Here is an 18,695-nt window from a genome sequence, read left to right on the forward strand (position 1 = left end):
GAGGGCAGTATGACTGAGTATAAATTCTTTATGGATATGGGAAAGAGTGCAATTGATGTAGAATAGTGATAGAAATGTAGCCGTGTTAGTCTGGGGTAGCTGAAGCAAAATGCAGGACAATGTAGCACTTTAAAGACTAACAAGATGGTTTATTAGATGATGAGCTTTCGTGGGCCAGACCCACTTCCTCAGATCAAATAGTGGAAGAAAATGTAGAGAGAGGGAAAGGAGCCAAGAGGAAGGAGAGGTGGTTGAAAGTAAGACAGGGAAGGAATATAGGAAGGCAAAAAAGTGTCAATGGTGAAAGCCCTTGCCATAGTTGATTCTTTCATCCATTACAGCACAATGCAAATTCTTCAGAGGGATGTTTAAATCCAAACTATTTCAGTGCTCCTTTTAAAATGGTAAAGAGTTAATAAGTTTTGGACCTAAAGTGCCAATTCATGTCCCTTAACCAGCTATGAAGATTATACATTTCATCACCTAATTGCCAGTAGATACAGCAGCAACAATCTACAAATAACCTACTACTTGTATACACCTCACTATGCTACATTGAGCAGAGAACTCAGTTTCTCAAACTTGAGTTTCTGTTTCAAGGAACTAGCAACAGCCGGCACAAGTTTAGTGAAACTCAACAATTGCATTGCACAAGTAATACGTCATAATAGATGTGGGTAATGCAAAGTACGAATGATCATATAATTTTGTGGGTGCTGCCTCTAACATGGTGACAGATAACAAGAAGGGAAAGTTTAGTTTTCTTTATTGGAGCACACACAATCCAAAGCGGACAGCTGCTGCTCTTGCTAAAATACAAAGCATGGAATCTTAAGATCAGAAGTCTGTTAAATTTTAATTTGGCTTCCTATTTTGGATACATGAGTTGTTCTTCAATGGCACTGAGAAAAATGGGAGAGGAGTATACTTCAATTAGGTTTAATCAAGTAGTGATAATGGGAGAGGGGTGTTTTGTTGCAGCCTGGAGCACATTAGGAATTAGAAAAACGGGTATCTGATCAGGCAAAAGGTCTAGTTACTGCTGCCCAGTTTCTCAGTACCCAATACCAAGCACTTTGGAGAAGAAATGTAAGATCCCCATAGCAGCTGATTAGGCAGTAGTATGCTTATGGGAAAGATTATTTCTGACGTCAAGCAGTTAGTGCTTGTTTATATCCTGAAGCATGAAGATTGATATTTCATATAAACTTTTATTCTAGCTAGTGTAACTAGACAGTTGAGACGTTTTATAGAGAGTTCTTAGGTGAAAACCTGGTAAGGTCTATCCCTAATTATAATTTTGTGGCTGAGAGTTATGTACAGTTTAATTACTCATTGTGCAAAGTATTAGTGATAAATTAGTTGCCTTTTAATATAGTTGAGGATTCCCTTGTTTTTGGATTATAACACAAGATATAATATCAACTCTCATTGACTTTCTCTAGACCCGTGGTCCCCAACGCGGTGCCCGTGGGCGCCATGGCGCCCGCGGGGGCATTTGTGTGCGCCCGCCAAGTACTTGGGGCTGGCCTGGCCTCGGGCACGTGGCGCATGCGCGGTGCCAGAGCCAACCCCGGGCACATGGCGCATGGTGAGTGCCGGCCACAGGAGCGCCGCGGATTGGCCACCCGCGCTCTGGGCGCGCGGCGCTTGGCGGGGGGAGAGCGCCGGCCCCGGGCGCGTGGCTATGGGGGGGGCCCCGGGCACACAAGTGTCCCCGCCCCCCTGGGGCCCGGCGGGTGAATGGCCACGCCCCCCTGGGGCCCGGCAACCTCTAATGGTTGGGGACCACTGCTCTAGACCATTATTTTTATATACTGCTATCTTGCCATCTCTTACTCATCTTTCCAACCAAATTGTCTTAATCTTTTTAATCTGTCCTCATATGGAAATATCTCCAAGACTCAAATCCATTGCCCTTTCGGGTTCCTTTTCTATCTAAGGTTTGTATGCTTTTGAAATGACCAAAACTGAACAAAGCGCAAGGCAAGGTCATACCATATCTTTTATGTAATAGTTTTCTTTTCTTGCTTCAGCCTTCCTGTCTTGTTGGTATTTGTGACTGCCATTGGATGTTGATCTCATGTCTTCAACAAGCAGTTCTCAAAGACGTTTAGACCATCCTTTCCTGAACTTTCACCATTTATAATTCATATGCATATTGTTCCTGCCGTCCTGAACTACCTTGTACTTGTCCATGTCGATTTTCATGTGCTATTCAGATCACCTGTCTTTGCTTTGGAGTTCTCTTACAGCACCTTTAGACCTGACCAGTCTAAACAGTTATGTCATCTACAGACTCTTCCATCTCATTGTTCACCACCATTCCTCTTCAAGTTCATTTTTATACTAAATAGCACCAGTCATAGTGTAAATGTTTGGGACACCACTGTTAACTATTTGTCATGTTAAAAATTGACCATTTATACTGGAATCTAGTTTTCTGTGTTGTAACTACTTTCTGGTTGGACAGAATTTATTCAGTTCATTACTTGCCTTTTATGAGGGATCATTTTGGCACTGTTTCCTGCCCTTCTGAGTCTTTTCTATGTGACATCACCATCTGCTAACTCGCTGAACCATAATTGGCCAATGCAAGAGAGATGAGCTGTTAATGACCCACCCAGCAAATGGATGACTGACCAGTAGCAGGGTCAGGCAAAAATCATGCTGCTGTTCCTATCTAGCTCTTCTGGGGACTAGGTGATGAGTACATCTCTTAGACTAACAAAGCCAGCCTATACGTCCCAGGGCAAAGATCTGGAAAAGAATAGATTTGGCTTTAATCTGTGACAGGGCCACAGCAAATTCACTTTGAGATTATTTTTAGAAGTCTTTAACCTTCCTCTGAATAGGAAATAACTGCCTTTCTGCTGTGGCTTACCTGCCATCTGCAGGGCATTTTTGTATCATTGCAGGTCACTTTACAGATAAATTGGCTTACCGCTAATAACAAGCTGATATTTACTGATGATCCAGGTCTTGTGTGTAGATTGTTGTAGACTCAGTATTTGAAATTTAGCTCTTTTGCACATTTGCCTGTAACAACCACTGTATTATGCAGACATTATTTGTCTAATATTGTATTCCTTACAACTACAAAATCCAAAGTTCAGTTATTCAGAGGTTAAATATAATTAACATAACTTGCGTGTCAGACAGCTCAGTTTTGCCTGTTAAGGTGGCAGTTGGTCCAGGCATATTTTTTTATTCTGCTCTGGCAGGCTACAGAACATCACAATATTTGGGCAGGAGGGAATCCTGTGAATTTCTTAAGCACATGTGAAAGGAAAAACATCCAACATCTGTCCCTTTTGTGAATATAGCTGGACCAAAGCCCAGAGAGAAACCTACTGATTGCTGCAGAGGTCCTTCTAATAAAGCAGCACAGTACAGTTCATGAACTAGTGTTTCAATTCAGCAATGTACCAGGTCATCCAAATGTCTTCTATCCTTTCTCCCCCATCAAAGCTTTGTGGAATTTTTTCTGATGTGTGAAGCTCAGCTCTCACCTGGTTCTTCTCGAAGAGTGTCTTCATTTAACGATGCAATTCTTGACTGGGCCTGGATCAATGACAATTAGTCCTACTGTCTGGGCAAGTTGGAGATGTTCAACTTAAAGTGCAAGCAGCACAGAGCCAATATATTTCACTTTAACTACCCACCTTCGTACACAGAGGAAGGAGAAATTGATTTCTCAAAGCAGTCAGAACATTTTTAAGATTTGGATATCAATTTGCAGTTTTACTGGCACTGCTTTTTGTGATGTAAAGAAAATAAACAGCATCCATCTTGATGATAACATTTTGAAATGCAAAGAAGGCATAAAATCTAATAATAATTCTCACTGGTTATTGTTTCCCTGAAACAATAAATTATTCTTCCTCCCTCATCTCACCAAAAACAAGTGACTTGCAACGTTGGCAGAACTCAGTAGAATCTCAGAATTAATTGTGGGGTATTTCCATATCAGAATATATGCTGCCATTGGCTGTTAGAAGCATAAAATGAGTAATAAAAATAGTGGTCATAAACAAATTCAGCATCCTAACTCTAACTGTGTAAGAAAGATTTGTATTAGAGTTTGATGAAGGTAACTAGTGTACCTTCCCAGACACCCAAGCATCTGCTGAAACGCATTTTTCTTGTAGTAGACTGTTACAGTGTGTTTTCTTGAGGTAATTAGAGGGAAAAGGAGAATCGATGATTTAGTCTAGAGGTTTGCTGTTGAATTTTTTTTAAAGTTGGCTGTGGTGAAATTTTATTGTTCTGTGTTAAACTGTTGACAAACTAAACGAATTTCCAGCTATCATCTTCTAGTTCATGCACAAACCATGCTACAAGAAATTTTAGATACAAACCTACATGAACTTGATTATCAACTCCTTTTGGCTAAGCATCTTCTACACATCACTGTAGTATGCAGAATTCCTGCTGCCCACAGTAGCCTTATTAAGTGACCATAAACACAGAGGGAGAAATAACTGTCTTGTAGTTAAGATACTGAACTGGAGTTGTGGAGATTTTGTTCCATTTCCAGCTTTGCCACAGAATTCCTGTGTGATTTGGACTTGGGTGCCATTTTACACATGAGAGTAATAATTTTCCCTACCTCACAGGAGTCTAAGCTTGGCCCAGTAAATTTAGAAAATATTTGAGAGGTGCTCAGCTACTATTACTGTGATTGAAGTGCTGTCAATACCTATAGCCGGGGTGGGGAACCTAAGGCCCAGTGGCTGGATGTGGCCCCTGGTTTGCCTGAATCTAGCCACCAAGGCTCAGGGCTCCTGCCCCAGCATTCTTTCCTTCCCATGCTGGCGCATCCCTCTCTCTCCTCTGCCCTCTCCCCACCACTCCACGGGGCTGGAGCACACAAAATCTACTAACCTGGGCCCGCTAGGCTCTAGTGTGTGTGGGGAATATCTTTCTCCTCAGTCGGGGGCCACATCAATGAGGATTTATGTGGTTGGGGTGGGTTTTTTTTGGAGGGGGTGGGGGACTTCTCATTTGTGTGTGGTCCCTGACAGATTTTTCTGTGGGTCAGCAGCCCTTGACCTATAGCACTATCATCACATCAGCCACCATTAGTACAGATGATGTGTCTGTTGGCATACTGGGAGACAGTAACAGGTATCCATTCCAACCTACTTGATATCCGTAGTCACTTATCTGGTCTGGTAATATATTGTCTGCACCTAAAACAAACACAGCAGGATGGAAGAAATTATAGTAGCAGAGGAAAGGCTGTGGGTTCTTTGCTGCTGAGTAGTTGGGCAGTGTGCCCCAAAATGGAGCTTCAGGAAGATGTACAGTAATGATCAGGGCTTGACAAACCGCGGCAAAATCCGCTTGCCAGCCCCGCACTGCACATGCGCCAAACCCGCATTGTGCATGCACGCACCATCGGTGATCGGGGCGACCAGACGAAAACTACTCGCCGCAGGTGAGTAGATGCACTGATTTGTTGAGCCCTGGTAATGATACTGTGCTTGTCACTGCGAGGATGTAGTATGGAAGGCCTGTCTTGAGTGGCCAGTTGTTTTTCCTGGAAATATTCATTTTCAAGTCCTCCTGTTTATTTTCAGGGATGAACTTTGGATCACTTTCTCAAGCATTTTTGCAGGTACTTTCTCTACTTGTATTGGCTTCCAGAGTTGTTTGAAGCTGCTAAGGCTAGACAGAGAACTAAAAGTTATATGCGCTAATTAATAACGTTACCAAACAGGGACATGTACGTAAAATTCATGCTTTCATACTCTCCAATTTGAGCATACTTACTGATTTCCGTATGATACCTCTTTGTCCAAATGGCCTGTCCCCTGGCCTTTCCTACCCAGAAACACGATGATAGTCGCAAATTATGTCTTTGCCAAAAAGCAAATTAGAGACTTGATTGGATGTGCAGTGCTTGTGAACTTACAGCATTGTTTGGCTGTGGTCCTCCTTTCAGATGTTCTGAATTGGTGTGGTCACAAAAAAAAACCAATGTTCTGATTCCCCACACATTCTTGTGATGTTATACGGTAGTACAATATTGTAGGTCTCTCTACAAAAAGCAATTTTTTTGTAAAGATACATTGATGGAAGAAACATGAAGAACCACAGTTTACTAAGATAAAGGAAGTGCTGATTAGCATCCAATTTTCAGAACAAAGGAAAAAGAGAGGCATAGTTCTCAGATGTGCAATCCATGCTCAAGGTGCTGAAGACCTATTTTTCTTCTAGCTTCATTCATCCTGTCTGTCCGCTGTGTGATGGATTGCTAAAAAGAGACACCCACCATAAGGTGCTGAAGAGTGGCCACGCAGATTTTTTTTCCTTTGTTTGCATTTGTACTATGCATTATGATATGCCTGTTTGACAGTGGTATTACTCATTTATTTCCAATTCTTCCTTTCTCCAACAGTAAGATTAAAAAGGAAATCAATGCCATTATACAGAATTATCTCACCACCCAGAACACAAAGCTCTATGCCTACAGTATGTATTGTACATCTTCTATGACTGCATTTCTCAAGTCCACCCCACAAGAGTGATGGACACATAGAAAGCTAAGGTACTGTGAAATGCAGCAAAAAGTCAACACAACCCAGCAGCCAGTTATATTAGCTCAAAGTTGAGTACAATGGGCAGTCTTAACAAATGTATCCACTCCTTCCTACAGGCACTGTCCCATCGTTAGACACAGAAGAATGGTTGCCACAAGCAAGGAGGAATGATGCAGTAGAGGTTTCTGGATTTATTATTTTTCTAGTGAATATGAGGCATGTTAAACATATTGCCAAATATTTTAGTTGTCTTAGACATCACAAAATAGTCACTAAAATTCTTGGAAGCAGATTGCAAGGGGAGACAGAGCCCCTTCTATTTCATTTTGCAGTACCTCTTATGTCCTCAGCTAATGTTTTTTTTTTTCTTTTTCAGGAATTACAAACAGGAATATTTTGAACCAAGTCCCATCCTCAGTTGACTTTATGTACATAACATTTGACAGTGTTTCTCCAAGGTAAGGATACCATAATCATTGCAGGAGAATATTTATCTGTGGTGCAGTATCTTCTAATTCAATGCACTGTACTATTTCTTTTCAGAAAACAACTCAAAGCATACTGTGGCTGCTGCTTTCATTGCTGCCTCAGGGCTAAAGTGAGTGTGTAACCCCAGCCAAGTAAGTCCACCTCTTTTTCTACAAAACTCCATTTTGCAAAGTGTTCATTAGGGTCTGGGGCGTCTAAATTTCAGCATTCTCTGTGTGTGTTACAGGTCGTCCTATCTCAGCTCAGTCAAGCTATTAAGGCTCCGTATGAAGCACCGCATTTGGATGCATGCTAAACAGACAACAAAAGAACTTGTGAAAGCATGTGGAGAGTTACCACACCAGCCTTCTGACTAGGGAAATCTGCAGCTTGACTTCTGGTGACAATCTTGAAGAAAGTGCTGTCTGTGGTCCTAGCAAAGCAAGGTTCAACCAGAGACGCGTAATATGTAGTGCTCAATAAATGAATTCAAAAACCTGTCTGTACTGTTTATTTGGAAGCACTTAATCAGTCACCAAAAATGAAAGTAATGGGATATAAATACCTAGGTGCAATACCACTTTTTCCTTCTAAATAGAGATCTGTCTGTATAGCACAGAGTTAGTTTCAGTTCTGTCACTAATTATAGGGGCTAATGTTTTCAAGGGAAAGTGGAAAGAGACTTTCTCTGGTCTTAGACAAGCACTGCTGCTCAGACAGACAAGTGCTAAATATTCGTTGCCAGGAATTTCCCAAGGCCTCAGCCCTTGCACAGCAAATACAGTTAGTTCTAAAAAGAGTGATAACAGAAGTAGCTAAGCAAGCAAAAACAATGACTTTTCCCCCAGCATGAATATCTCTGTATCTCAACATGATGCACTGAGACGCAGGAGAGTCAGAGGATTGTTGTGCTGGCTGCAGCATCATACTTTATTTCAGTCTGCTACGACAAATTAACTATTTAACAAGTTGCTAATGTGGCTCATTCAGCTGCTCTGCCTCCCAGCGTGATAATAAAACAAATGATTACAGTGTGCTTCCTGCCCGACAGAAATTACTGTGATGTAAATGGGAAACTCTATGCGCTGGGATAAACAGAAGCAATAGGATCTGGAGGTACAGGGCAGTGTCATATTGCATGCTGGAGGGATGGTTTAGGAGAGCTGTGTATCTATCACCTAAATTCAATATGCAGCTCAACACAGTAATATCTATAGTAACCTAGCAACGGGACCACACACCCCTTCTGGTGAAAGTGCTCAAAAGGCCTTTTAGCTTCCATCTGGTGTATTGTGAGGGAACTGCAGAATTTTTAATCGCCTCCACATTGCCATCTGGTGGTTTTTCATGGAATGGCAGGAAAATTCTCCAGCTTTGGCAGATGATTTCTTCTCTGGTTTGCAGTGCCTTCAACTGCTCCATTTGTATTTCACAGGAGGAACTGCGTTCATTTTACCTGTAACTACGATCAGAATTGTGGAGGGATCCACCAATGCATTTTCTCTTGTTCTATTGTTGTTTCTCTGAGGGTTATTGTATATTTAAAATAACCATGCTCGTCCTCATGATGCTTTACTTTCTGTCTCACGGTTATATCATAGAGGTTATGTCATGTCAGAATCTGGGGATGAACTAGGATCTGAGCATGATTTTCTGAAGTGAACTGTGCAAATAACTGAAAAGCTTTCCTTGTGTTTGGTTTCTTCATTGTGTGCAACAAAGAGTGTTTTCTTTAAGCATCCTGGCTTTCATGCACAAGATATTCTCTCTGGGCATTACAGAGCATAAATGCATTTGGTTTCTGTGGGTTTGAACTCAGATTCTGTGCTGTTAGTTAATGTTCACTTGTCTTTTATTTGAGCTGAGTTAGGTAGCAATGTTTTTAGAGTTTTTTACTTGATTTACAGAGCACCCTTAAATTAGCACTGTGTTATAAACAGGGCCTAATGCCCTGGTTACAGTCTGCCATCATCAATATCATCTCCTCATCTGCAGAGCAAGGCAGGAAAAACAACCACCTTCCTGTGATCTACCGTGTATTTCAGACAAGAAAATTGTTGCAAGATAAAATGTTTCCTAATAAAATTATAGAAGCATCTCTTGGCCTAAGTCCCTACATGAAGAAAATCTTTTGTGTTAAGCTGGGAATATTTTTATTTGCTTCAGAGGATCAACATTATGGCATGTTGACAAAATATGCCTTTTTAGGTGTCTGGAGTAGGCCTGTTACCATACTTTCTTACCATTAACTTCTTTGATCAGTAACATAAATAACAATTCAGTTGTTTATGGGGTTTTGTTTTGAGGTTCCTCTCTAGCCCCCACAAAATCCCCACTACAAAAAAAAAATTGTAATTAAACTTGTAGTGCTTTCTGGTGTTTTGCTGGCTGAATTAGTCATAAATTCTTATTGGATATAAAATCTCCTAATATTTTAAATACATTAAAATAGCATTACCTGCAGCAGCATAAGATGCAAATGACTACAGTACATTTGTTTTGAACTCAACAAAACTTAAACTTCTTCTTCCCTTTCTGTCTTTATAGGTCTACGAGGGCTAATCAATCTTGGGAACACATGTTTTATGAACTGTATTGTCCAGGCACTTACCCACACTCCACTACTGCGAGATTTCTTCCTCTCCGACAGGCACAAATGTGAAATGCAAAGCCCCAGCTCATGTCTGGTCTGTGAAATGTCTACACTTTTTCAGGAGGTGAGTGCTGTTCCCCACTACAGCAGTATCGTGTAACTTTCCTTAACTTTTCTAATGCAGAGAGGGATGTAAATAAATCCCATTTACATTATCAGATGGCAGAATACAGTGATGAAAGGGATATGTGAATTTATTATCAAAGAGTAGTTGAGTCTAATCCTGTGGTCCTTATTCAGGCCAAGTGGTCACTGAAGTCATTAGGAATTGTCTATGTAAGGACCAAGTATGAAACCTGGTAAGGGCACTGTTAAACCTGACAGCATGCATCTTAGTTACAAGGTCCAGGTTTTAATTGAGGAATCTGTAACAGGCCCTGGTGGTAGTAAAGAGAGTGAGTGAAATTGCAATGTGTGCCATTGTAGCTTAAGGCATCAGTTTACATTAGTTAGTATAACTACTGTAAGGATCTTAATTCTGTGTGTGCTTTCCTTTAAAAACATTTGCTGTCCCCTTCTGTACCAAAACACACTAATTGCAGGAAGGTAGCTGTAAGCAGCCATGTTTGTACAGTATGTACATTCTGTACATGCATAGGAGCCAACTCCATGTGTGCTCAGAGTTCAAGCACCCACTGGAAAAAAAATAGGGAGTGCTCAGCAGCCACTGGGCTCAATTAATCTGTTGTGGACCCCACCCCTGTCCAGCCTTTTCCCCCTGAGGCTCTGCCCACTGCTCACATAAAGGAGTGGCCACTGGCAAAAACAAAGGTCAGCACCTGTGTGTGTGTGTGTGTGTGTGTGTTTCCCTTTGTTCAGTGAGATGCCTGGCTTCACAGTTTACCTTTCTGAAGTTTCTACATCCTCTCTGTAGCCTTTGCTGCAGGATAGGCATTGAAAGATGTTTCCTCTTTGAGTCACTGCATTGAAGGTACTTTAGCAGTCTTATTTGACTCAGAAATATTAGGCCACATGACAGGATTGTAGGCGACTTTGATTTTAGGTTTTAAGATGAACTTTCTTTATCCATCATGTGCCTTTTCCCTCTTTGCAAGAGACCTGCCTTCATTGTAACCAAAAGAAATGCTCAGAATTTTTCTTCATCAAAAACATAGTTTATGCTGTTACAAGGTAGGTATATGTTGCTTCAGAAATAGTGCCTGTATGCAAAGTTTTCATGGCAGCACATAGCAATCCAGGCACACTTAGCATCTCTTTCCTGCCGTTCCATAGGTTTGTTTGTTTCACCCATTTGTCCCTGTTTGCCAAAGATAACTCTCCTGGTTATTGTAGATCAGTCAGTCTTGCATGGGGAAGTGAAGTCCCCTTTCAAGTGTTCTCCTAGGGAGTTGTTGGTTTCTGAGAGGGTGCTTTACTCTTCTATATAGAGATTTACAATTTTCAACGTGCTTTACAAACATTAACTTATCACATATTAAACTTCCTGTATGTGGGTTCATTACCTGTTTTACTACTGAGGAAGTTGGGTTAGAAGTGGAAGGGACAGGAAAAAAGGGAAGTATGTGCCTATGTGTAGCAGCTGTTGGATAATCCACACTAGATATGGTACATCAGTATATCAAAGGCAGGGATACCACTCTATGTAAGTAAGTGTTCCAGATGTGATGTGGAAATACCAGTTTCTGTAGGCTATTCATTTGTAAATCTGTTGGATTGTAAAAAGCCAAGTGTATATATAGGCAGTAATATCATCTACAGTGGTCTTGATGTGCCTTCATCAGATTGATTATAAACATTACATTATCTCACTGGCTTTTCATGTTCTATTGGCACTTTAAAAAAGGGCATTTGGGACTAAAGGAAATGATTACCACGTCATGAATTGGGAGTGAGACCGTAAAAGCTGCCTAGGGAGTCAGGGTTGGTGATTTTTTTAGTTATAGTGGTATAGTGTGTAGGAGCCCCATTCATGGAACAGGATCCCATTGTGCGAAGGCATCAGACAAATCCAGAACAAAAAGACTATCCCAGTCCCGTAGAGGATTTAAGTGCACAATTCACATCCATTTTCGTGGAGATTATGCTTGTGAATTCCATAGGCAGTTTTGAAAATCTCAGCCTGCATTTTCCTCCAATCAAAATCTATATCTGTTTTCAGCAATTCTTGTGTAAATCATATTGTCTGGCTTACGATGCCAGGAAGGAGTGTAGAATTATAGCTATTTAAAATATCAGACTGTAGAGACAGGACGGCAGTGATCTGTGTCCATAATGTTGAGATATTTAGGTTATCGTAAGAGTCTAATGTTGGGGAGGGATACTGTAAGTGATATGGGAAAGAGAATTACCATACAGCCACTTAGAAGTTAAAAACAAAAGTGTGGTGTTGGTTATCCAACTCAAGAATATTTTCTCTTATTTGTGAACCTATGTGGTCTTGGACTTTCTGGTCCAGCAAAATCTGTGGTCTGGAAGGACCACGGATGTTACTGGACTAGAGAGCCTCAGCACAGAGGTTGCTGGCAGCTGGGAGCAGAGCCGGCTTGCAGGGGCAGCGGAGCCCATAGGGTACGAAAACCTGCAGCCAGCAGGGCTGGTTGGGCCACAAACACCTGCAAGGCTGCTGCCAGAGTTCCAGGGGCCACTGGGGCTGCCGGACCTTGTGAGGCCGCTGGGGTGCGCAGGGCTGCTGCAGCCATGGGGCTGAGGGCAGTGGTGCCAGGTAGCTGGGGAGAGGATCCCAACAGAGAGATAGGTGCCCCTCCCCTAGACCTTCCCTGGTCTGGAAAACTCCCTTGTCCAGGACCAGTGAGGGTCGATCTGTACTACCTTTGGCTGCCTTTATTGACTGCCTTTGGTAAATCTCTCAGCATTTTTATTAGAGCTGCTTTTCCCTATGGGCGTGTTTTTTAATTTCTGCACACCCACGTTTCCATTTAATGTCTTAAAATTACTCACCGACCTGCTTGTCTCCAGGCCTCTCACTAAAAACACCAGTACATTTATACAGAAAAGAGCCTTCCTTTCCTGTTGCATTTCTAGTCATCAGGGTGGACTAACCAATAGAGATTCAGTGGTGGCTCTTACAAAGGACTTTTTTGCAATTTAATTATCAGGGGAATTGCAGTTCACAGACTGTCTCTGGTTTTTAGTGTGATCTGGTTTTTACTTTGCTTTCCCTCTGGGGTTAATTGATATTGTTGTCTCAGGACAACTTATTAAATGTCAGATAATCAGGGCAGGGTTTAATTTTATCGCTCCTCCACCCTCCTTGCCTGAAGGCCTGATCTTATCCAAATGGAATGCCAGAGACTGTAGTGAGAGCATGCAAATAAATGGAGCTTAGAAAACTTTAAAAACATGAGATCTGCAATCTAAAAAGCAGAGTGAATTTTGCCCATTGTGATCCCTAAGGAAATAATGTCCTTTTCAGTCTAGGATCAATTGAGTAGCTTGTACCAGTGGTTTCTCACTTTTTCCATGATAAATGTCCACTGCATTTGCATGTTTAGAAGTGACAACTTCCATCTGGTTGAAATAGATTGATGGTGAGCAATGAAAGTGTCAGCTGTTTGTCACTGCTTACATCAAGGGAATAGTTCTTGCACTGTAAATTCACTAGGCGCAGCTTTGCAAATATTTCAGCATCAGATCTCTGGTGTTTGTTTTTAAAATGCATAATTGCATCTATTAACATTTTAAATTGTGCAGTTTATCTCTCAGTGAAATAATAATGTAATGAAACCAGTTGTACTGCATAGCAGGAAGAATAAAAAGGATGTGGGAATGGTCAATACAGTTGAAACTAGATTTAAAAAAACAAGTGAAAATGTATAGAATCTGTTAATTGAGCTAGTTGACTTAATGGATTCATCTACTAGCTTTTCACTTGGGGTACGTCTAAACTACATCCCTCTTTCAAAAGAGGGATGTAAGTTAGACATATTGAAATGGCAAATGAAGCTGGGATTTGAATTTCGCGTGCTTCATTTGCATAATCACATCACCGCATTTTTTTGAAAAACGCTATTTCGAAAATGAAACCGCAGTCTAGATGCGGTTCTTTTGAAAAGAAAAGCCTTTTTCGAAAGATCCTCCTCAAACAATGAGGTTTACAGGATCTTTCAAAAAAGGCTTTTCTTTTCGAAAGAACTGCATCTAGACTGCAATTTCACTTTTGAAATAGCGATATGTATTCACTTTATGGCATAACCTTACCAATATGGCATGATTAGCAGGGGAGTCTCTCTCCATCTACTATGTGACTGGAATAGTGGAAATACTCGAGGGTTATTGCGGGTTGTGGAGCATGCACTCACACAATATAAAGAACAAAGCCTTCTCTTTTCCCATCATTTCCCACCACTGAGAGTCTGCAAAAGAATACAGTACAACAAGGTAGAGAGAGTTTATAAACAGATGTACAGCTAAGAGAAGCAAGAGAAGATTTATTACTTTAATGCAGAAGATGGTAGGCTTTGTTGAAATGGTTTGTATAGAAAATAAAAGTAAATGAATTCCGGCTGAAACCTACGCAAGGAGAAGAAAAAGTAGTTGAAGGCACTTATATTGAACAACACAAATTGAGGCTTTACTGGATACATACAGTATTCTCTATTTGAGAATCTAGGCAAGAGTTTTTATAGAGTCAGGAGTTAAAGAAAAGTAGGAAACATTGTGGGGATTAATACAGCATGCTCAGCAAAGCATCTGTGTAGTTTTATACAGTAGAAACACCTCACAATCCTATGGTGTCCTTAAAGCTCCAAAGACAGTTCCATGGAATGTGTGCCCTTACAGTAAATCATAATAAGTTGTTGTTTCTGAAACAGGCATGGAGTGTGTACCCATGCTTGTGAAATTGAGATCTTCCTAGTTGCATGAAATATTACTCTGTGTTGAGGGACCATAGGTTGATATTAGTATTAGAAACCAAAATGTATTCTTCCCCCATCATCCATTGTAAACTTCATGTCTATTTAGGGTTATTAAATTGAAAATTAATTTATAAACTGAGCTTTTAATTTTTTCAGTTGGACTGGAGTCTAAAACAAGGAGTTAGGCCCTTATTTACAAAGAAAAAGTTAATTTGGTAGGTAGGCAAGATTGCCTAAGTACTTCTGTTCATTACTGTAGCTGGAACACCTCCGTACATCCATTTTTTTTATAGGAGAAGGGCATCCCTGCAGTGGAATAGCCTGTGAGATATACCTGTTCTATCTCTGTCTGATAAATTAAGGTTGCTGTATATTGCTGCTGAGTGCTAATTGTGTAAAGGATGAATGATGAAATCTAGAAATCGCATCTGTATTCCTTCTAGAGGTAGCCGTGAGCCAGGGTAAAAATGCTAGTGCAGGACACAAGTAAAAATGTTTAGCAGTGTTTCTTGAAATCGTATTAAATAGTATACAGCTGGGCAGTGTGAATTGCAGGACAGATAATTTCAGACTACATGAATTGGTTCTCCCTGCAATCACCTGCCAAGCAGTGCTCAAAGCCATTTTAGAGGGAAATTATTTTAAGCTGTGTTTAAAACTACTTTAAATGAGGAAATTCCATTAAAGGTGACTTGCAAAGAGAATAATTTGTTTTTCTCTTTTTTTATTTTGTTTTTTAATTATTTATAAAGGAATGAAGGGAATGAAAGGAGGGACTAAAGGGGTTTTTATGCCTTTTTGAGAAGTGGTATCCGAGGAGCAATTCCTACTTTAGAAGAGTCCATATATTACTAAAGGACTATTAGCATTCCATTTCAGTATCAAGGAAACCAAACCTGATTTCAGATGGGTTGCAACATTTAATCAGATGTCTGAAAATGGTGCGTTAGCTTTGGTTGTTGTAACTAAAATTTCCTGATAACAATTGGAAGAAATAGATGTCTCTGTTAAGGGTTGTGCACTGCTACACTGTGATTTACAGTCTGTGGAAGGCTCACAGTACTCATATCTCAGACCCCCAAAGCGTTCTCCAGTAAAACTAAGGAAGACCAGACTTGACATTATTGATATTTCAAAGAGAACAAACAAGCAAATTTTTGGAAAAAACTGAAAATCTTTCATGCCATTTTATACAACACAAAGAGGCAAAAAAGACATAACCTAGCATTTTTGCTAGTCGCCTTCAAAAGTGCACAAGAAATCCATGTTGCTTATTAGCATGCCCTTGTACCTGGTAAGCTCATTTAGCTCTTTGAAGTGTCTGAATTCTGGGACTAGATTTCTGCATGTGTTTTGTATGTAGCAAAGTAACTTTTCCATTTCTGTTTTGAGGTGGGGTTTCCCGAAACACTTAAAGCACTTAGAGATCCTTACAGCAGTTATCATTAACAATATGTGTTGAGAAAACAAAAATTTTAAATGCTGAATATTAAATATACAATAGTGCTAATACTTATTGATGAAAGATTTAATAGTCTTCCCATAGTGAGAGTCTTTTAGCACTGAGTTATGCGCACACAAATTATATTCCAGTGAACTCGCAACTATGTTTCCTTTTCTCAACATGTAACAGGACACAATGGTCTTTGTAAATTGGGAAAGATCCAGTTAATATGGGGACAATGTTTTGCCGTGTGGTGTGGTGTGTGTGTGTGTGTGTGTGTGTGTGTGTGTGTGTGTACGTACACACAGCACAGTAGAATATGCCATTAGTCTGATCCTTCTAGGCTCTATGTTGCACATAGTACCTGGAACTAGGTGTGCAGGGGCTCTATTGTTCTTGCAGCTTGAAGTGCTTTATACTATATAGAGGACTAGAAGATTTACCTGGCGTTGCTCGGTCCTTAAATCAAATAAGTTTGTTTTTCTTCATTGAAATCACTGTACTGGGGTTGGGTTGTGGATAAAGGGTTCACTATGCAGGCTGCCCTGGGGAGAGACAACAAACCCAGCCCTCTGTCACTACAGCAGCTTGGGGCCAGGTGAGAAGTACCAGTTCATGGCTGCTTCAGCTCCAGCAGGCACAGCTGGGGGAGGGGGTATGCCCCCTACCTGGGAAACAGACAGATACACAAGGAGACAAACTCTCTGAATATATAGTACAGGGGTAGGGAACCTCAGGCTCAGGAGCCAGATTCCGCCCCCAGCTTGCCTGGATCCAGCCCCTGAGGCTCAGGGCTCTCCCCACAGCATTGGGAAGCCCATGCTGACACTCCAGCCTGCCCACCCCCTACTGCCTCACCACAGGGCGGAGCAAACAAAATCTACTAGCTTGTGCCCCGCTAGGATCTGATATGTGAAGGGGATGTAGAGAGCATCTGTTTCCTTCTCAGTTGGGGGCCCTGTCGGTGAGGGTTTTGAGGGGTTTTTTTTTGTTTGTTTGTTTTTGGGTGGGTTTTTTTTGCTTCTTACTTGTGTGCAGCCCCCAACTGATTTTTCTATGGGTAAGAGGCCCCTAACCCAAAAAAAGTTTTCGCACCCCTGATAGCTATCCTTTTCTGCACCCTTGCCTCCTGCTGGCCCAGTGGGGTTATAGCTGCCCTGTCTCTCGCCCTTTGCTGCGTTCCTTTGGTCATTCTGCCGTATAACTGCGTCCTGCCAGATCCGTTCCTTTCCATTTTATGACAATCTAATTCCACACACGTCCATCCCATTATTGTGGCACAACCAAACCCTGACCTTGCTTTAAGTTAGGATAAGAGAAGGGTACATACCAAATTTACTGTTTAGAATGAATTCTTGAACAGACGGACTCACGGACAAGCAAACACACATTTCTGAAATATATAGAAAGTAAGATTGACAGTTTTGATTGACAGTTTTTCAGCACCCCCATTTTACAAATTCTTCCTCATTCTTGTCCTAAGTAGCAAATATTAAGTAAAAGGAATAGAGACTATTACTAAATATAGTATGAGTGACGCTTTTGTACTGTATATTTAACAGTACAATAATTGGGTGTGTTTACAGTTTCCATATGGTAATAGCCAATAATTTGATAGAGTTTCTTTTACATTCCTTTCATCCTAATGAAGCACTAAAGAATGTAAAATCTGCTGGCAGGTCTACTGTCTGCAGTGGAGTAATTATGGAGAGTGCTCTTGCTTAAAATGACCAGAGAGCTCTGAGACTAATTGCAAGGAGTGACAGAACAGAGAACTTTTATTGCTGCAGTTGCCTGAATTATGTTGAACAGTAGCTGCATCAGCAGATTTCAATTACCCTTCCAGTGCTCCAGTCTCCTGGTGTCATTCTTGTTGGCATCAGAGTTACCTATTGATCCTTTTATTTATAGAAGGCCTTTTTTTGCATTGTTGGGCAGCAGTGGTGTAGTTTCTTGTTGAGAAAATAGGGGCTTATGGAAGAAAATAATTTTATTTTCAGAGACATTTGAAAAAAGCCTGAAGTGCTTTATAAAGAAATGAAGGCTAGTGAAAAAATAATCTTGACTACAGTTTACCTACAGCTAGCCCCACAAGAGACTCTACAATTCCTGTAGTCAGCTTTGCAGCACAGTTTTTTGCCATTGAACTGGTGTGAAAAAGCTTAAAGAAAAAGAGGAAAGAGAAATCCAGAAATAAAAAAAATTGTCTCCCCATTGTAATGAAATAAACCACATTGCTACTTTTTTTTTTTTTTTTCTCTGATGGAAGAATTTTGTTGGAAAATATATCTCAAATATAGATAGTAGTGTCACTTCTGAGCTTTTGTCAACAGTTAGCATGGTCTTGCAGGGTATCCTTACTGGAGATTGTTTCTGCAAAGGGCAGGGGAGGTGTAATGATACATTTTTCACTTGTTTGAAATGAAATGTCACTTTCAGTTAGTAAATTTGGAATTGAACTTTTATGTTTCGAGGAGGAACTCTTGACACAGAGCTTATCTATGTGGGAAAATTTACCAGCAAAGCTGTATCACTCTAACTATAGCAGTATAGTTATACTGGTGTAACTTCCCATGTGAACACTTATTCTGAAATAAAAATGCCCTTTTTTCTGGTTTAGCTAATGTTGCTTTAGCAGCAGTTCATGCTATACTGGTAAGTGTGTTCCAGTAAATTTCCCTGTATATAAAAACCTTTAGTGTACAGTAGCCACTACTCACCAGCCATTGCTATCTAGAGGGTAG

At 40.7% G+C, this 18,695-nt stretch overlaps 1 protein-coding gene across 3 annotated transcripts in view; it reads left to right on the forward strand.

Annotated features, from left to right (window-relative positions):
- USP22 (ubiquitin specific peptidase 22) overlaps positions 1-18,695 on the forward strand; it is a 205,709-nt gene that overhangs the window by 154,102 nt on the left and 32,912 nt on the right. For all 3 annotated transcript variants that reach the window (XM_075899711.1, XM_075899712.1, XM_014575259.3), the window contains one exon: positions 9,564-9,733. In XM_075899711.1, coding sequence (XP_075755826.1) covers positions 9,564-9,733 — 170 coding nt within the window. The remainder of the gene's footprint in view (positions 1-9,563; positions 9,734-18,695) is intronic.

Source organism: Pelodiscus sinensis, chromosome 16, assembly GCF_049634645.1.
Source record: "Pelodiscus sinensis isolate JC-2024 chromosome 16, ASM4963464v1, whole genome shotgun sequence".
Taxonomy (NCBI): domain Eukaryota; kingdom Metazoa; phylum Chordata; order Testudines; family Trionychidae; genus Pelodiscus; species Pelodiscus sinensis.